Genomic DNA, 20,049 nt, shown 5'->3' on the forward strand with positions numbered 1-20,049 from the left:
AATTTTCAGAGTTAAACAGTTATAAATTAAAATATAACATGTTAAAAATACAAATCATTAAAATTTATATAGAACAACATTAAAAACCCAGCCCTTATCAGCGTAAACGGCCTGACTGAACAAAAATGTCTTTATCCTGGCCTCCCTAGGGAGGGAGTTCCAAAGCTTGGGAGCAGCCACTGAGAAGGCCCTCTCTCTTGTTCCTACCAAACACACCTGAGAGAGTGGTGGGACAGAGAGAAGAGCCTCTCCGGATGATCTCAATACTCTGTGGGCTTGTACAGGGAAATATGGTCCTTCAAATAGCCTAGACCCAAGCTGTATAGTCAAGGCCATACATAGTTTGATCAATAACCGTTACAATCAACCATTTTGCACCTGGAAATTCAAGTCACCCAGTTGACTTCCTATGCTGCTCACCAGGAGAGTCTCTAGTATATTCTCTACTCTCTTCCTTCAGATTAAAATATCTTACATCTTTGCACTGTCGTGAACAATGCAATAATGATACAATCTCTGTGTTCTTCTGTTCCCTTGACTGATGTGTGGTCTCTCTCATGACCCACTCCCTCTTTCTCTGCCCAGAACAGATATTTGGAGTGACATCAATGATGGTCAGTCTGTTTTCAGGTGTTTTGAGTGTCTCAGTTAGTTCTGCCAGTTCTAGTAGCATTAGTGTGTATGTGTGTGTGTATGTCTTTATTATAATAATTAATACCCCCGTGGCTTTTTTTTTTTGTCAACAGAAGCTGTGTGTTACCAAGAGCTTCTGCACACCAACATTAATTTTCTGTAATATTTGGGAGAGCTTATATAACCATGAAAAGACATGCTGTAAGTCATTAGTATGGAAAGTAGCCCATGGTGGCAGTAGTAGTATGCTTAAATTATACAAAGTTGTTTGATACAAAAGGAAGAGAAGTGTGGAACTATCACAAAACATGAAGGGAAGTTTCTGAAAGGAAAAGGATCCTGGGTTTTCCTTGCTTTTGTTTTAAATTCACAGTTTCAGGAAGTGCTAAAAGGGAATATTTGTAAAAATGGAGAAGAAAAGCTACAGCTAATGTAGAGTGGATCTTAAGAAAATAGCTTATTAGATCCCAATTCCTAGAGAGAAGATGATAATTGTGCATTCAGCATTCACAGTTCTTATCTGAGATGGATTTTTAACTGCTCATTCTTTTTATATCCTTTGCAGAAGCTGAGGAGCTGTATCAGAAGAGAGTTCTAACCATTACTGGGATTTGTGTTGCGTTGCTTGTGGTGGGAATAGTGTGTGTGGTAGCTTATTGTAAAACCAAGTGAGTGGCTTTTATTAATACTAAACAGTCCTTTATATACACTGAAAGTCTGTGTCATTCTTACAGTTCTAGTACTTCCCTGTGTTAGTATACAACTATTTCCTTGATCTGTGGAGGAAAATCACACTGAAAGGCAGCAGTTGAAAATCAGTCTGCAAAAACTGCTAACTAGCAAAGCTATTATGTAACATGAGAGCTACAAGAGGGAATAGAAATAATAACAGGGTTTATATTGTCATGTAAATGAAAAAGCCATGCAATGCATAGGCATATTAAAACAAATTATTCAAATCTTATTATGATTGCAAAATGATAAACACAGTAATAGAAGACTAGAATATAATAAAATTCAGTAGGAAAACTATACAGTAAAACAGATCATGATAAAATGAAGTCATTGAAGAAAAAATAATTAGAGCAACTAATTGGCAAAAATTTTAATAGCAAGAAGTTAACTGAAAAATTAGAACAAGGTGGCAAAAAACACAGGATTTCTGGATAGCCTAACCTAACCTAATCTTTTTTTTAAAGATGTGGTAAAGTACTGATAAAATTATGGAAATGTACAAACATTTCAATATGTTCTTTTAAAAAAATGTAGATTAAAAATGTTTCAGCATGAATTTAAAGAATGGCATCACCAACCCAAATATATTTTAAAGAAGTTCTCTTTTTAATATTATTGCAATTAAACAAATATTGACATAGTTCCTTTAAAAAAAGTTAAAAGGGAGCCCTTCAATGTTAATTGACGTGGTTAATTAACTGAACATGTTTGTTTAAAGGGAATAACTAGAATGGCAATAGCGTAGGTGTGCTAAAGTATAGATCTAAGCCACGGTATAGTATAGGTTTTTTTGTTGGTTTTGTTTGTTTGTTTTTGCTTTTGCTTTTTTTGTAATTGGCCTTTGTAAATCAGTGGCAAACTGGGGAATATCCTTTAAAACAAGCCTTTCCAACTTGTTTTCAGGGCTTTATCTGATGGCTGGTCCTGGGATGGAGGAGCAAAACTGTCCCTTTGACTGCCAAAATGTAAGGCAATAGGCTCCCCAGCCCATCTCTGCCCACTTCAAAGGCATGCCTCTCAGAACAAGGAAAAGAGCACACCTAAGAGCCCTCACATGTTTGTGCAGCCCTACCATTCCATCTGTGCATCTCAGATGGCGTATGTAGCTTGGCCAAGTTCAAAGTTCATATGACGACAAAAGAACAAATTGTAGAGATGAAGCCCAAATGCAAAGAAGACCAGGCCACAGGTGCCACATAATGGCATTCACATCTTCCCTGAGAGGATAGTACAGTGAAAGGGCCCACAATTGTAACATAATTTCCTAATTCCTGTCTGAATGACTTTGCTGAAAGAATGCAAGTAATATTTACTAATCTGCTTATTATTTAGAAAACAGAGAAATCAAATGCATAATCATATGCGACAAAATATGTGTGCAGCCCATCAGAACAGGAACCTTGCCAATGGTCCTAGCCATCCCCGGCTGGACCCTGAGGAAATTCAGATGGCTGATGTAAGTAGCTTTTCTTAATTCATCAAGTAGTCACTTCTGAGAAATTGTAGTGGGTGGAGAAGGCAGGTCAAAGGGTTGGAGAAGGGGAATGACCCTCCTTCATTTTCATCTTTCCCCTTCTTCTCCCATCCTCTAGTCTTTCTTTCTCTTCCTGTTTCAGTTTCCCTTCTTCATTCGCTCCCTTCTGCTGCTTTTGTCCCTTCCTTGGTTTGCCAGTTGAAGGTCATGCCGTGGTCTGTGGGTGGACCCCAGTACCACTGGGCTGGAAAGGAAGAACAGATGTATTCATTGCAAGCTAGTGTTTGCAAGCCTGCGATGCAGATGCTGCCATCTAGTATCCTACAAGTGAAAGGCTGCTGTCAGTGGCATCACTAGGAGTGCACTAGAGGTACAGACTGAACCTCAGCTGGGCAGAGGAGAGGTGGTGAAGGGTGGCAGGTGAGCAAAGTAGTGGGAGGGGAGGGTGAGGTAGGCTGCTGCCACCTCTCAGCAGCCCTCCGCAAACCCTCCATAAGCCTGGTGACACCACTGGCTGCTGTGTGAGTAAGTAAGCGGCACTTGCAACAAGCAGGCTTTAAGCATCACTGAGCCTCCTACATACTTGGAAACCACATTATTTCCCATGCTAAAGTAACAGACCCTGAGCCTCCTACATACTTGGAAACCACATTATTTCCCATGCTAAAGTAACAGACCCTGAAACTAATAGCCCTCCACAAATGTCGACATACTTATCTGATATTAGGCCTTCCTGTCCTGCTTAATTTTCCATTCTGACTTGCCTTTCCTTCAGTTCTTCCTTACACCATTCTCTGGTAGGAACGAAATGGAATTCTGCCCCAGTCAGAATCAAGGCTGACACTACACTTGTCTTGCAAACATTCGTGGAGCCATCATAGGACCAATACATTTAGTGGGTGCTGGTCATGTTCATGTTATGAAAATAACAAGGTTACCTGGGCAATGGGGCTTGCCTTTCCCATAACTGGAGGTCTTCAGTTGATGAAGTATTCAGTGATAACTGCCATGCCATACTGTACTCTCCAAATGTCCCAATCAATCCACTGTCATACCACTTTTCCAGTGGCTTTTTTCTCCTACTTTTCCCCTTTGTCCTCAGCTTACTTCAATTGATACAAACTGAGTTCAAAGTGCAAAAGTAGTTTGCACTCACTTAACTCAGCAGCAGGAGGAAAAGAGAGGATGGAATCATGCCCTTTCCAGCAGGCTTAAGCAAGAACGAACTGCCACAGCCTCCCCTAACTTGTCTGTTCTTCCTCATAAATAACATTTGCCATCTTTATCACACTCTGCTGATGTTTGGGCACATCTATCCTGGTTTTCATTTGTGAAACATTGGCAGCTATGAATAGGCCATGCACGCCACATGCTAGAGGACTTTGAGAAAGTCATTGAAGAGTCATTGAAGAGCAATGCATTTGCCTCCTTTACTCACAAAAGACTCTAGAACAAAGTTGGAAGCCTAACTACACTTTGCTACTGGAATGAATACCTTTAGTAATGCCAGTGACTAGGCTTCCTAGAATGTTTCAAGGTGTCAGTGCCATTTTCAGGGACAGTGTTACTATAATGCAGTTTTGCTGGAGAAGAAAGTAGCAGGTACAGGGAAGGGAAGACTTTTGATTCATATGGAAGGTTCTACCTTTCCCTTTATCTGAATGCAACTGCATACTTTTCTCAGAGGATACTTTCCTGAGAATACATTTAAGAGTTCTGCCAACACTCCCTCTCTGCTGAACTTCAGGTTAAGAGATTTTTAAAAAGTTTATAATTTTTACCTTAGAGGATTTAAATTTAATTTGACAGCTGTTCATATATATAATTTTCTTAGACAAATTTTATTTTAGGTTATGTTTTTGCTTTTTGTTGTAAGCTGTTCTAAGATCCCTATCTTCAGACAAAAGTTGGATAGAAATTAAATACATTAGTAAGTTAGGGGCTATATAGACTGCCCCAAAGGGGCAGTCTCCAGCCACCCCTTTACTGATCCGGCCTCCGAAGAGTGCAAAAAGGAGCCGCAAAAAGAAACTCCTTTCTGCGCTCTCAAAGGGGTACCATAGCCATGGCAGCATGGCTTTATGATGCCTCTTAGGTGCTGCATCATGTAGATGCAGCGCCAGTCATGCCATGATGGCGCATGCCATGTAGACTGTCGTGCACCAAAATGGCACCCTGGGGTGGAGTTAGGGCACCCAGCCTGAGGACGCTGTGCCCTACCTCTGCCCACAGGCTGGCCCAAAGTGCCAGTAGGTATAGGCCTGTAGTTCCAGCAACCTGGTGGCCTCTGAATATTGTTGAATTCCAACATCACCTCTGACCATTGACCATGCTGCTTGGGCTTCATGGGATCTCCAGTCACACTCTATGAAGGGCAACAGCTGCATATACATTTCATTTAGTGATTTTTGGTTCTTTGAAGAGAGTTTAGATCTTACCTTTTGACAAGCTTTAAATGTCTTTTAAGAGCTCCTTTGCTTGCCCTATGTCTAACTATGCAGAAGTGCCTCTGATCACATATATGGGCCTAAGTGTTTCTTTTTGTTTTTGTTTGTTTGTTTGTTGTTACTGGGCCTGTGAAGCCCAAATAAGAGAGTGGTTGTCTACAGGTTAGTATGGTGCATCTGTATGCATAAGCAGCACTACTGGGCAGTGTAATGACTTTGGAGTTCTGAAACTGAAGAATAAAATCAAGCATATTTAGGGCAATCTGAGTTGTTTAACCTATTTCTTCTCCTCTGAAAATGGAAACATTAATTTCAGATTGCTTGTTATTCCTTCCTCAGTATATGTCTAAAAATGTTCCTGCTACTGAGCATGTCATACGAAGAGAAGCTGAGACCACCTTTTCAGGGAGCCATTCCTGCTCACCATCACATCCCTGCTCAACAGGGACTCCAACTTCAAGCCAAAGGTACAGGTTCATTGCTCCATTCTGTCTCTTTGTCTCTGCAGAGTTGTAGCTGGTGCTCCACCTGTCTGAGAATGCACATAAACCTTTCAATATATGGCATTCTGGAAATTCACATATGGGTTGGGGATTAATATAGCTCAATTGTCATTGTCAGATCACTTTGTGGTGAAGGTGGGTCTCACAGTGTTAGCCCCCACTGGAAGATGAGGATTGTCCACCCCTGAGAACCTGTGGATTCTGGGGGAATGTTTTGGGGTTTCCTATAGGTACAGCTAGCAACCCTGCTGAAATGTTGACCTTTCTAGGGAATGGTGAAATGAAGTGAGCTATCAACGTGATTGCTCCTGAGTGCCCTTTTTGGGTTCTTTGGAGCCTAAGTGTTTCTCTGTTTCTCTGCAGGATTTAAAGTGCTAACACTAATCTTGATCCTTTTCTACCTTGACTTATTAGGGCTAGACATGTGGTAATGGCCATGTGGCTGTCACTAGATACTTTTATAAGTAGTAAATGTACAACCACTCCTGGTAAAGCTATCTCTTGACCCAGAAATGTGTAACAGCTAAAAACATCCTATTGCGGCTGAGTAACTGAGAAGGTAGTGGTGCCACAACTGCAGAGAGCTTTGGAGGGTACAGATTATCCAAACATAATTCAGTTTGTGTTCAGGCCTAGTTTCTGGACAGAAACCCTGATGAATGACACTTTATCAGATGAGAGACAGTGTTTTCTCCTTGGCATTGCAATGGCTTTTGATCCTATCAGCCTTGACTAGCTTCAGGAAGTTGGTGTACTCCATTGGTTTTACTCTTATTTGCAATGCCTGTTTCAGAAAATGACACTGAGAGATTGTATCTCTGCTGCTGGGAAATTATTCTTTGCAGTGCCACAGGCAACAATCTTTTATGAAATAACTTAAACATCTTTATGAAGCCATTTGTATTGGCCATTAGGGAATTTGGAGCAATGTGTCATCAATATGAAGCTGTATTATTCAGCAAAGTACAAAGTGTTGGTTTTGACCTTTAAAGCTCTACATGGTTTGGGTCCAGGTTGTCTACAGAATCGCCTTCTCCCGTACAATCAAAAAGTTAAAGACATTACATGTTCAAATTTAAAATGTAAAAACTCTTCATAAAACTCTTACAGCACCCATATCAGTGTGAGAAAGCTTGGTGTCATAAAAATGTTTTTATCTGCTGCCGAACTGAAAGCAGGGATGGAGCCATCCTGGCCTCTCCAGGGAGGGAGTTCCAGAGCCTGGGAGCAGCCACCGAAAAGGTCCTCTCTTTTGTTTCCACCAAATGTACCTGAGAAGGAGGAGGGCCTTTCCGGATGATCTCAGTGTTCTAGTGGGTTCGTAGGGGAAGATACGGTCCTTCAGATAGCCTGGACCCAAGATCACCCAGTGGATTTTGTGGCTGAGCTGAGAATCCAATACTGGTTTCCAGAGCTATAGTCCAGCCCGCAAACCACTGTGCCACGCTGGCTCTCTAATACAGGAGATTTTTTTAACAGACAAATTTAATCATAGGCCTGCATTTTATCAAGATGTCATTGTATTGTTCTGTGTTGAGATGTTGTGGAAGGATATCAATGCAGGCAGGACCCTGCTCCTTTTAGCCTTGTGGCACTGGGAACAAAGCACTCCAGAGTCCAGGAGATAAAATGTGAATTCCATTAGCAATACAAAATTCCTGGACTCTGGAATGCTTTGTCCCAGTGAACAACTGTGAAAGGCCATGCAGCTGTGTTAGCCCCCTAGAAGACCTTGGGGGCTACCCCAGCTCCTTGAAAATTAATTAAATAAGTTTTGCCCCAAAGACCTCTAGGAGGCAGGGAGGCATTGTCATAGTGTATTGAGTTGTTGTTTTCATTTTTAAAGGCCTCCGGCTTAAATTGGTCCAAGGGGCCCACAGGATATCGTGGAAATGCCCCTTGTGGATATTTTGGAGCATTTCAGGGCAAAATAATGATTGCTTGTCTTGATCCACAGACATGAAAGCCACACTTGGAGCTTGGAACGAACAGAAAGCCTGACTTCAGATTGTCAGTCTGGGATTATGTTATCTTCAGTAGGAACCAGCAAGTGTAACAGTCCTGCCTGTGTGGAAGCTCGCGCTCGGCGGGAAGCAGCTTATTCCCTTGAAGAGCAGAGGAGGCCAATGATGCAATACAGAGACTCCGTGGATTCTCTTCGAGACTCACCGCATAGTGAAAGGTTTCGTTTTCTGTCATTATCATTGTGTCATGTCTTCACTGAGGTTTCAGCATGAAATGTGCCCTGCAGATCTAAAAGCCTGAGGAAATACACCCCTCCCAGCCCCAGCCACAAAGTCCAGTATCCAAAGTGATTGATAAGAAGGAGAGGGAAGAAAGAAAAAGGATGACAAGGTAGTTTGTCAGGCAGGATTGGTAAATGAAGTACAATTAGCTTTCCTTATTTGTGGTTTTGACTTTTGCGGATTTGGTTATTTGCAGGTTTGATTAATATGTTTTTTCTAAGAATCTCTAGGTCCTCCAGTGAAACTCTGCTGGAAATTGACCACAGAGTTTTGCTGAAGGACTTAGAAGTTACTAGAGAAAACACTTCTCTGGTATTTGTAGGTCCTCCAACATCATTCTGTGGTCAACTTCTCATAGACTGTGACCACAGAGTTGCACTGGAAGATCTAGAGTTTCCTTGAGAGGTGTTCTTTCAGGTTAAAAACATAGTGTTTTATTTATTTGTGGTTTATCCACTTTCATGGGGTCCTTTGTCCCTAACCCCTGCATATGTGGAGGGGCCACTTTAGTAGGTTTTTGCCATGACTGTACAAACATTACATGCTCACATAGCACAGTGGCTAAGTGTCTGAGAAAGTCCATAGCTCATATCTAATAAAGTCCTGGGTGTAAATACAGTAATAATAATAATAATAATAATAATAATCATCATCATCATCATCATCATCATCATCATCTTGCTTGGGAACAGTAACCTCAAGGATCCGATCTTTATAAGTAGTCAGCAGCAAATACCTTGGATGAGTTAGAAGGGTTGACATGGTGATGAGTGGTTATCTTTGCATTCTCATCTGACAAAGGTGGTACCATCATTTTTTATTGTTGCTGGGCAGATGCTTCACCAGCTTTAGCGCCAGGAAAGTCCACAAAGGGCAAAAGAAAAAAAGGAGGGAGAGATCAGACGGGGGGGGGGGGGTTCTTTATGGTCTCCTTTCTGCACTCTTCCCCCTCTAAGTACTGTAAAACCTGAGACTCCAGTCAGCAATCGTATCATATCATCATCATTACTATTTTTTTTAGTTCAGTGCATTTGAATGTCTGAAGGCATGTTTCCATTTCAAAAGCCCTATGAGCCTTGGGACATTCAAATATGTGGACATATGACTGCAGGAGTGGGCTGGAGGTTGTGAAGGATGGATAGCCGAAGACCCCTGCCCTTTTCCTCCATTCAGTGAAAGTAAACAAAACAGTTAAGCACTGATTATTATCATTGGTGAAACCATTTTCTTGTCAGCAGGATGAGGGGAATTGAAGAGAATTTCCATCTTGTATGGTTTAACTTTTTTCCAAGATGGACAAGGGCCTAGACCACCAGCAACTCTACCTGTCCAGTATGCTTTCTTAAACATTTGTGCACACTATGGCAACTGACAGCATTCCTACCTTATGCATAAAAGTCTAATATTCATATTATTAAGTATAACTTGTAACAACGTTAGCCCTGGAGAGTTGCATTCCCCACTGTAGCGCCCCACAGAGTGGGGGGATCATTTTTTTTAAAGCCACCATGCACTCAAACTGCCCTCAGGAAACATGGGGCCATTTCCACCACATTTTAGGCCCTGGGTCTTTTCTACAGCAGGAATGGTCATGTGGGGATTTGACCCCCCCCCCCAAAAAAAAAGAAATAATTGATCCTTTGTAGGGGGGCACAAAACATTCTCTGGAGAGTTGCATGTGGTCTTCAGGATGCATTTTGACCAGCTATGATTTAAAGGCATGCACTGATAGGCCAAAGCAAACTTGACCCCAGTACCTTTGTTTCTTCTTCTAGGTATGTGTCTGCCTTGACCACCCCAGCACGCCTGTCGCCTGTTGACCTTCATTACTCGGCCTCCACCCACATGCCCACCTTTGAGATCACCTCCCCCAACTCTGCTCATGCAGTCTCACTGCCCCCGGCAGCATCCATTAGCTTCCAGGTGGAAGAGCAGCAGCCATTGCTCAGAAGATACCAGGTCCCCTTCCAGGATATACAGAGATATGATAGTTACTACCAAAGAAGGAGCTACCTGAATGAGAGCACAGGGAGCTTGCCCTCCAGTCCCTTCCGCATCACAGAAGACGATGAATATGAGACCACGCATGAGTACATCACTGCACTAGAACATCCAAAGAGAACAGGCCACAACAACAGGCGATGGAGGAAGTCTAAATTGAATGGGCACCTGTCACACAGGGGCAAAATGCTCAGAGATTCCTTTTCAGTGAGCAGTGCCTCATACAGTGAATCTGATGAGGAGCTGGTAGCTGAGAGTACCCCCTTCTTAAGTATGAGGAACGCTGAGGCAATGGACCCAGATTCTCCCCCTCTGTATCGACTAGCTGACAGCAGGACTTACTATTCCTTCGATAGATGCAGCACACAGGGAGACAACCGGCTCACACGGACCAGGCCCAACCAAGATTCAGCACCACCTTAGATGCCACACAGACTCTTCCTCATGCCCACTCCCATGAACACCCCAGGACTGAGGAGGCAGGGGGGACAATAACAGAAAAGACAAATTTTTATTTTATATAAAAAAAGGAAAAAAAATATAACAAAAGAAATGTTTTATTTTCATTTTAGCAATGATGTCTTATAATAGCTAATGGCAAAGACCTTTTTCTAAGGAATCTATTTATATGTAACATCTTGATTTACAGCTTCTGAGAAAAGAAGAAATCAACAAAAAATAAAAAATAAAAAAAATATTAAAAAGAGATGGGCCAATTTTTGACTACTTACAAATCATTGAGAAATATCGTGGTGCCTTTTGCTGTATGCTAATGCCAGAATCCACACAGAAGATTATGTTGAAGCATTTTTGAGATCATAGGCTTTAAGTTCAGGACAACCTGTTATGGAATATTTTAATGGGCACTTTTCCATTTGAGCAACTCCCTTTTAAATTGCTTGATATGGATGTTGGTAATCTAGTGCTTTTAAAGTATCGATGCTCACTACCCACACTTTAATCTCTCTCTTCCCCCTCCCTTCCACCCCCAACACATATAGAAGACATATATCTTACTATTTGCATAAGTACTTTTCCTTTTGAGGAAAAAATGTACAAGTAAGCAAAATTTAAGTCATTTAAAAAATTAAATAGAAAGTTTTTTAAAAAGCACACAGTAGTAACAGCCCTTACATGATATCTCTTGTCCTGAACAATTTGTGAACAAGGGGAAAACAGATGAAAGAAATCAAACATTTCAGAGGAATGAGTTGCTTCATATTAGTTCCAGTAAATGCTGTTGCTTCTTCACTGCTTGAGTGCTGTGATTGGAGTCAAGTACTAGCTGTTCATTAGTGACTCTGAGCAACCATGGTGCATTTTGTGGAACAAAAAAATATTGCAATCCAGCAGCTGATGCTGGCATGATCATAAAGCAACTGTGGATCCCACAATGAAAGGTTCAGGACATAAAAGGTGCCGTTGGTGAGGTGTGGACACTGCATGTGTTTTTAAAGCCCCGGGTGAGGTAAAGGTCTCCATAGTGTATCACCAGTGATCCCCTTTCCCTTCCTCCTCTGTCACAGATAGAATTGCCACTGGCATGCTAGCTCCAATCTCAACCTTCCTCCCATGGAAAGCAACATCGAAGGAAAATGCCTTTGTGTGCAGCATTGTGTAAAGATGGTTGTTGTTGTAACATTCTAGCGTTTCATAATGACTTTCTATTTATTAAAATGAAAACACCAGTAAGCCACAAGGTCACTAGCTCTCTGAGGCAGCCTTCTGTGTACAGATGGCAAGAAAATTCCCATGAAAGAGGGAGAGCGCTTCTTTCTGTTCCTTGTGGGGCCCTCCTGTTTCCATCATGGCCTGCCTCATTCTTTTCCTCTTTTGACTTCTGCATGTCCTTCGCATTTCAGATACTGTAGATTGGATGCATGGAGAAGCTGTGACTGAGAAGATAAAAATACAATTGCCAGTGTGTTTCATTTAACTTTTAGCAATAAAGTACTTTAAACCCTTTGTTCCTCACCCACAACAGGGTCCAATAGAAACGCTGCTAATTTGTCATAAAGATGATTGTAAAAAATTTGCTCTGGATTGTCTGAATGTCAGAACTCTTGACTGTTTAACACTTGAACTTTTTTAATATTATAAATAAAAAAATAAATGACTACCTTAATTTCTAAAATCAATTTCAGAAGTAGTGGGGTTGGGGAGAGAGGCAATGGAAAATAGGAGCACAAATGGTACACAACGTGGCAACCCATCCTTGGATAACAAGATTATGGTGTACTTTCAGTAAAGTAGTCATGCTCTTGCAGTATGAAAAGGAGGAAGGGGGGGAGTGGGGAAAGGGAATGTGACAGCACCTTTAAGACAAACTGGTTTTTATTTTAGCATGAGCTTTCATGGAAATAAACCCACTTCTTCAGATGCAGAACAGAGTGATATCAACTCTGATATTATGGTGGAGATGCAACACCAATGCTAGCAGAACATAACTCTCCACTAGTATAGCTCTGCTTATCTTGTGGAGAGGATGACAGCTTCTTCTCATCCCCTGGGGATGAGAAAGACAGCTGGAGCTCATAGGCAAAATCCCATACCCAGCCAGTGAATGGTTTGGGGTGTGCCTGAAAGCCACTCAGTTGTCTTTATCCACTCTGGGAGGCAAAGAAGCAGCTATTGCTGAGTTGCTTCTTTGACCCTGGGTGCCTAAAGACATGCCAGCAGCCAATCATTGCCTGGTGGAGTGGAAGCTGTGCCTGGGAACTCCTGGCTGCCCTTCTTTTATCTAAAAGCCTTGTGCAAGGAGGTACAGGATATCTTCTTCTGCAGTGTCTTTAAAAGTACTTAGATTGGCATGACTGGGATCAGACTTTTGTCAACAACAAAAGTGAAAAGAGCTTAAGCCTGCATTTGTCACTTTGGGGGGAGTTGTTTTTGTTTTTTGCTGTGGATATTTCATTTTCCCAGGATAATCCTAGGGGATGGGATAAAGAAACATATTTTGGAGCTACAAAACAATAGCTAGGGGGACTGCAGATAAATGCGAGTAGCAAAAATACAGTGCGCCCACGCCGTACATAGGTGCACTATATGCTGCTTCAAGCTTACGGTGAAGACACGCGACAATAAAGTGTATAGTATTCCACTGCCATGAGCATGCACCCCATTGTTTTCAATGTGGCATTACCATACATGGAATTTTTCTTATGCGGGGGGATCTGGAATGGATCCCCCATATAAGGGAAGGGCCCAATATCAGTAAGTGGGTGCCAGAATGAACAATTTGAGCCAGGTGAAACACTGACAAATAGAATGAAGCAGCAAACATAGGAGTATATCACACTGAGCTTTTGGGTGGTTTTGTAGCTCAGTTCCAGCTCACTTCCGAAGTGATTGCACTTCCAATGCAATCACTATCATCCCTGAATATCTTTGTGATATTCTTTTACTTCATCCAAACATCTCCCGATATTTCTAAAGGAGGGGGAAGGGAGGAAGGAAGGAAGGAAGGAAGGAAGGGAGGGAGGGAGGGAGGGAGGAAGGAAGGAAGGAAGGAAGGAAGGAAGGAAGGAAGGAAGGAAGGGGCATTTCTTTCCTGGTAAAAGTGGCCTTAACCAACTGCTATGAAGATGCCTCAGGTTACTGTGAAATAATTTTGAGTAGAACTACAGTATAACAACAGATATTAGAACCCATGACAAAGAAAACAGAGAAAAAGAAAACCAGATACTGCTTCTTATAGCTGAAGTGATTAATAGGAGAAAAGTAGGTTTTGTAAAGATTGTGGGGCTGGACCAAATGTAGATGCATGCTAATGGGTTTATGGAAATAGACTTTCCCAGCCGTCTTCCCCACAGTAGCCAATCTAGCTCCTTGAAAAGTCTACAAGTGGTTGAATGACTTTGCTGAACAGGCCAAGCTGCAGGGAATTTCTGATCAGGAAATCCCAGAAAAACTAAGTGGAGTGATCTTTCATAAGAAAACACTTCCTGTCTACTGAAAAGCAGATTCTAGGTTCAACTCCACATGATCTGGCTGTTGGTACATGACAGAGGTGCACCTAGTAATATGCAGGATGCTAACAATAATAGACTAACATAAGGGTGACCCTTTAAAAATAAGCTATCAGAATATATTTAATGTATAGAAAATGTAATTGTGGCAATAAAGTTATGGTGAAGTTATATGCAAAGTAAGCAAGCAAGCTGAATATATCAAAACATAGAGGGACAAGACAACTGATGAGGCAAATAGAAAAGGACAACAGAAACATTGAAGGAAGGCATTCCAGTCATTTCAAACATAATGATGCCTATCTGGGGCCTTCAATATATAATGAGGAAATGATATGGAGTGAGTTCTCATGTTCCAATAAGAGATTCATCTTCTGTCCTGTTTCAAGCTGGACTCTCCCTCACACAGATTAGACTCCATACACAGGAGAATGGCAGTGCAATCCTTTACTTGTTTACTCACAGGTGCATCCCCTAGAGCTCACTGGGGCTTACTTTCAGATATGTGGGTAAAAGGCTCCAGCCCTTGGATGCTGGCAGAGTGTAACTCTTCGCCAACGTTCTTCTACCTGGCTTCTGGTGTTAAAAGATAACATTCTCTTTGGTCAAATTTATTTGAATTACGATAAACAGGGGAATTTGCAAACATGTCTACAAAGTTTTGGGGGAAGTGCCAACATGGTACTAGTTTAAAGTTTAAAATGAAAGAGCACAGATATTTTGGTGGTCAGATTGTTTAATAACTTAAAAAAACAAACAGTGTTAGCTTGGAAGATTAGGATCTGTAGCTCCAGGCGATCCTGCCTCACCAAAGCTTTCAATTGGACTTTTATTGGCTGACTTCCTAGGCTGCATCTGCAAAATAATCCAGTTTGACACCACTTTAATGGCCATGGCTCAATGCTATGGAATTCTGGGAACTGTAATTTGCTTGTGGCACCAGAGCAAAGCCATGGCCATTAAAGCCATCTGGTTTGGCATAGATGAGAATGGCAAAGGAACAATGCAGTCATTATGCCTCTCTCCCTCTCACACACATACTGTATAACAGTTGCAAATGTCTAGTCGCCCATTAGTTGGCATTAGCTGGTTTATCAGAACTCTTTATTCAGCAGGCCTCTGGAGTACAACTGGATCTGAATGACAGAAATACATTTGCACAGCTATTACAATGCCTCTGTGTGACTGGCATTGGTCTATAAGGTTTGGGAGTATGGTCTAACTCTTTCCCTCATTCTGTTTGCATGACCTGAAGGTTTTAGCTGATTCTGCTCTTACTTTTTGTGAGCTATCTTGCATGCCAGGGCAGGAGAAAGGCAACATATAAATAGAATAAGGAAATAAATAAGTAGAGCAGTGTCTCCAAATGGATTGGATACTACTTCAACGGTGGGGGTATTAGAGAGATATCTACAGGCACAGAATACTTAAGCCTGTACCTGTATCTAGGATCTCAGCCATCCTGTTTTTGAAGTAGGCTCTTACAATGTTGTCTTAAACACTCTCCCCAGTATTTTACAGACATTACTAGATTATCATACTATTACCATTATACTGTACTATGCTATACTACATATTACCATTCCAAAAGACATGGAACAATTGCTAAAGGTGGTCAATGATGAAAGTACTAAAGTGGGCTTAATGCTAAATATTATGAAAACAAAGTGACCACTGACGATCTACACGAACAGGGTGACCAGATGTCAGAACTGCAAAGGAGGACAAGTCACTGCAAAATGCAGGATATTCAAGAAAAATTTAGGACATTACCAAATAAAAAACTAAACATTTAATATGGTTTATTTATAGCTGTATTATATAGACTGTACTTTATTATGTACTCAACCATATTCTTCTGATGAAATTATCTTTGTTAAAATGCCTTGTTGACTTGCAAAAGACTTATAGAACTCTGAGCAAAACACATTTTTAAAATCGTACTTTATTAGCAACAACCCCTGAACTGGGAATGCTGGCATGCTTTGGTGCTTGCTAGGCCCTAGTAAGTCCTCTGCATTGGGCACCTCCCTCTCCAATGTCCGTGCTTTGCGGGGCACCCTAGTGATGGGTGGGGGGCCCCTGGCAGGAAAAGGGCTGGCTGGTGAAGGATCAGTGACCTGGATGACAGAATTGGGAGCATACTTATCAAATTTGCAGATGACACCAAATTAAGAGGAATAGGTAATACTCCAGAGGACAGGATCAACATTCAAAATGATCTGAATAGACTAGAAAGCTGGGCCAAAGCTAACAAAATGAAATTCAACACAGAGAAATGTAAGGTACTGCACTTAGGGCAGAAAAATGAAATGCAATTCTAGGCTGCATTAATAAAAGTATAGTGTCTAGATCAAGAGAAGTAATAGTGCCACTTTATTCTGCTCTGGTCAGGCCCCACCTGGAATATTGTGTCCAGTTCTGGGCGCCACAATTCAAAAAGGACATTGAGAAACTGGAGCATGTCCAGAGGAGGGCGACTAAAATGGTGAAATGTCTGGAAACCTTGCCCTATGAGGAACGACTCGGAGCTGGAGATGTTTAGCCTGGAGAAGAGAAGGTTAAGAGGTGATATGATAGCCCTGTTTAAATATTTGAAAGGATGTCATATTGAGGAGGGAGCAAGCTTGTTTTCTGCTGCTCCAGAAAACAGGACCCAGAACAATGGATGCAAGCTACAGGAAAAGAGATTCCACCTCAACATTAGGAAGAACTTCCTGACAGTAAGGGCTGTTTGACAGTGGAACACACTCCCTTGGAGTGTAGTGGAGTCTTCTTCCTTGGAGGTCTTTAAGCAGAGGCTAGATTGCCATCTGCTGGGGATGCTTTGATTTGGATTTCCTGCATGGCAGAGGGTTGGACTGGATGGCCCGTGCGATTTCTTCCAACTCTATGATTCTATGATCTATGAATCTACATTTAAATTATTCCTTTTATTTGTAGTTTTTCCATTTGCAGCAGTACATCTGTTGAATTATCTCCTGCTTTCCTGCTGAGGCACCCAATGACACAAGGACAGGTTTTATGGCTCAAAACAGAGGACATTTGGGATTTCCACTCAGATCCCCAGACAGAAAGTTGAAATGTAGAACATGGCCAGGAAAAGGAGGACCTCTGGTCATCCTGTACATGAATTTATCCTAGATGACAAGAAAATAGACATAGTCAAAGATTTCCCATAACTTGGATCAAACATGGATCAGAATGGAAACTGCATCAAAAGAAGAGTAGGAACAGAAAGAGAGCTATGAAAGATCTAGACATGATCCCAAAGTGCAAAGATATAACACTGAACACCATGAACGGATATGAGAGCCGGCCAGTTAAGAAAGCCTGTAGAAAGAAAATCAACATGGTGCTGGTGAAAAGTGCTGAGGATACCATGGATGGCCAAAAGATGAACAAATGGGCCCTAGCATTCTCCCTGGAAGCTAAGATGACTAAATCCAGGCTGTAATACTTTGATACATCACGAGAAAGCATGACTCATTAGAAAAGGCAATAATGCTAGGAAAGGTAGAAGACAGTAGAAAGAGAGGGAGACCACATGTCAGATGGTTAGACTCAATGAGGGGGGATATGGAGCTGAACTTGCAGGACCTGAGCAGAGTGGTAGAGGATATGGGGACTTGGAGATGCTTCATCCAGAGGATTGCCATGAGTCAAGGCTGACTCAGAGGCAGTTAACAACAACTACACTATCATGGAAACCAGCAGAATCAGACTATGGCCTAAATCCAATTGTTTGTTCCTACCCATTGAATAAAGATATTACTATATTATATTATATTAATAATAATAAAAAAATGTAAGTCAACCATAATATTACTCCCATAGATTCAGTGGGTTTACTTTGGTTAGGCTGAACAATCTAGGTCTAAATGTCCATCTACCTCAGCATCCTGTTTCCAGCTATGGCCAACCAAATGCCCTAAGTTTACAATTTTATTATGTGTTATGTTAAGAATCTACAGTTGGCCCTCCACATTTGCAGCTTTGGCTTTTGTGGATGTGATTATTCAAGAATTTAGTGAATATATTCTCTCTAGAAATCTCTAGGTCAGTGGTTCTCAAACTTCCTAATGCCGCAACCCTTTAATACGGTTCCTCATGTTGTGTGACCCCCAACCGTAAAATTACTTTCGTTGCTACTTCATAACTGTAATTAAAAATATGTATTTTCCGATGGTCTTAGGCAACCCCTGTGAAAGAGTCATTTGACCCCCAAAGGGATCATGACTTACAGGTTGAGAACCGCTGCTCTAGGTCCTCCAACATGACTTTATTGTCAACTTCTGTCAAAAGTCACGCTGGTGGACCTAGATATATTTAGAGTGAACACTTCTTTAGGCATTGGTAGGTTCTCCAGCACAATTTCATGGTAACCTCATTTTTTGGAGTTATAAAAGAAACTACCATATCTCAGACACTTCATTCTAGTTGGGGGGGGAATCACATGGGTTGTTGCCCCATTTATTCTCCTTGTATCTTTTCAGCTGTGTATTGTGAGACTTCTAGCTACAGCAGATGCCAGGGCAGAAACTGGAATATTTCTGTGTCATGTCTTTCAAACACCTCTCCCTAGTGGAACGAAGGCTGTTGCAACTCTCATGATAGTCATTCAATCAAGTGTGAGCCAAGCACCATTTAACAGTGAAATAAATTGCAGAGACACTGTTTGAATTGTTTTGTTTTACAGGAGGAATATGTGTCTCAGTTAAAAGAGCAATGTGCAGGATTTAATTTTGCAGTTTAGTTCTATTCGTGAAACAAGGAGTGTGCAACTGTGGTTCCCCCCCCCCCCCAATGTTTTTGATTTAGAGTTCCAATATCGAGCCAATATGGCTACTGGTGAGGAATTATGGGAACTAATGTAAAACAAACACCTAGATGTTCAGATTCACATTTCATGCCCCACACATGAACCAACACCTTAGGATCTTTTGGAGGTTTGATTAAAAGGAAGGCGGGATCCTGACAGGAACGTGAAAATCTCTGTCTTAAATCCAATGTATTTCTTCAAATTCCACTTGCATTTTATTCCTATCCCTGTTTCTTATGATTTGTGTGTTTTTTACATAGAGATTGGTGCACATTTCAAGTCATTGGATAGAATCCTGTTGGGAAATTATATCTTTGTAAGTAGACTTATGTCTGTGGGAATTAGTACTGGGCAGTTCTGTAACATCCATATCTTATAGAAACCTACTATTATGTTACCATGTAGGAGAGATGACAAAGTGACCATTGAAGCAATGGGACTGATGCACAACAGTGATGCACCAGGCACTCTTGCTGAAATCCTGTTACACAGTTTTGCAATTCACTAACAGGATTTCTTAGAACCTATGGTAAGTATAGATAAAGTTATGTAAAGTTATGACAGTTAATGTAGCGTAGTGATTTGAGTGTTGGATTATAACTCTGGAGACAAGGGTTTGATTCCCTAGTTGGCCACTGGATGACCTTGGGCAAGCTACATGATCTCAGCCTCAGAGGAAAGCAATGGCAAACATCCCCTTGTTTGCCTTATGACTTCAGGACACACACACACACACACACACACACACACACACACACACTGTAGATGGTGATTTTCCCTTATGTTCATGTATTTATATATTTCACCTAACATCTGCATCTTCCCTTATTCAAAGAAGTGTGCTTCTAACTATTTCTCCAATTGTAAATACTTCCAGCCATTTATACTTTAAAATGTGCACACAGTTTTGTGAATACTGTACTTTATTTCTCAGAAATGCCTATGAACATTGCAAGTGGCCAAATTTTTGAAGCAAGGGGAATTTCGTTGTACAGCACGTCTTGAGAGTTTTACAATGGCTCATGTCATCAAGAAGATAAAATCCAAATGATCAAGATGATCAAATAAATCATTTCCATACATAGACACAGGCTTCAGGTTCCTCAGCTCACCTTCAGCAAGCACATTTGTGGAAGATCAGCCCATATGCTTAAGAGTTCTGTTGACTTACTAAAAGTAATCAAAAGGAACACCAGGCATAGTTTTGAATTACCCTTTAT

The 20,049-nt window shown here is 41.3% G+C and overlaps 1 protein-coding gene across 1 annotated transcript in view; it reads left to right on the plus strand.

Annotated features, from left to right (window-relative positions):
* Positions 1-12,114, plus strand: part of NRG2 (neuregulin 2) — a 186,896-nt gene extending 174,782 nt beyond the window's left edge. The window contains exons 9-13 of the mRNA XM_042464379.1: positions 1,199-1,301; positions 2,701-2,824; positions 5,629-5,756; positions 7,750-7,974; positions 9,814-12,114. Of these exons, the coding sequence (XP_042320313.1) occupies positions 1,199-1,301; positions 2,701-2,824; positions 5,629-5,756; positions 7,750-7,974; positions 9,814-10,462 (1,229 nt within the window). The 3' untranslated portion in view covers positions 10,463-12,114. The remainder of the gene's footprint in view (positions 1-1,198; positions 1,302-2,700; positions 2,825-5,628; positions 5,757-7,749; positions 7,975-9,813) is intronic.
* Positions 12,115-20,049: the final 7,935 nt, after the last annotated feature.

This window comes from Sceloporus undulatus, chromosome 4, assembly GCF_019175285.1.
Source record: "Sceloporus undulatus isolate JIND9_A2432 ecotype Alabama chromosome 4, SceUnd_v1.1, whole genome shotgun sequence".
NCBI classification, from domain to species: domain Eukaryota; kingdom Metazoa; phylum Chordata; class Lepidosauria; order Squamata; family Phrynosomatidae; genus Sceloporus; species Sceloporus undulatus.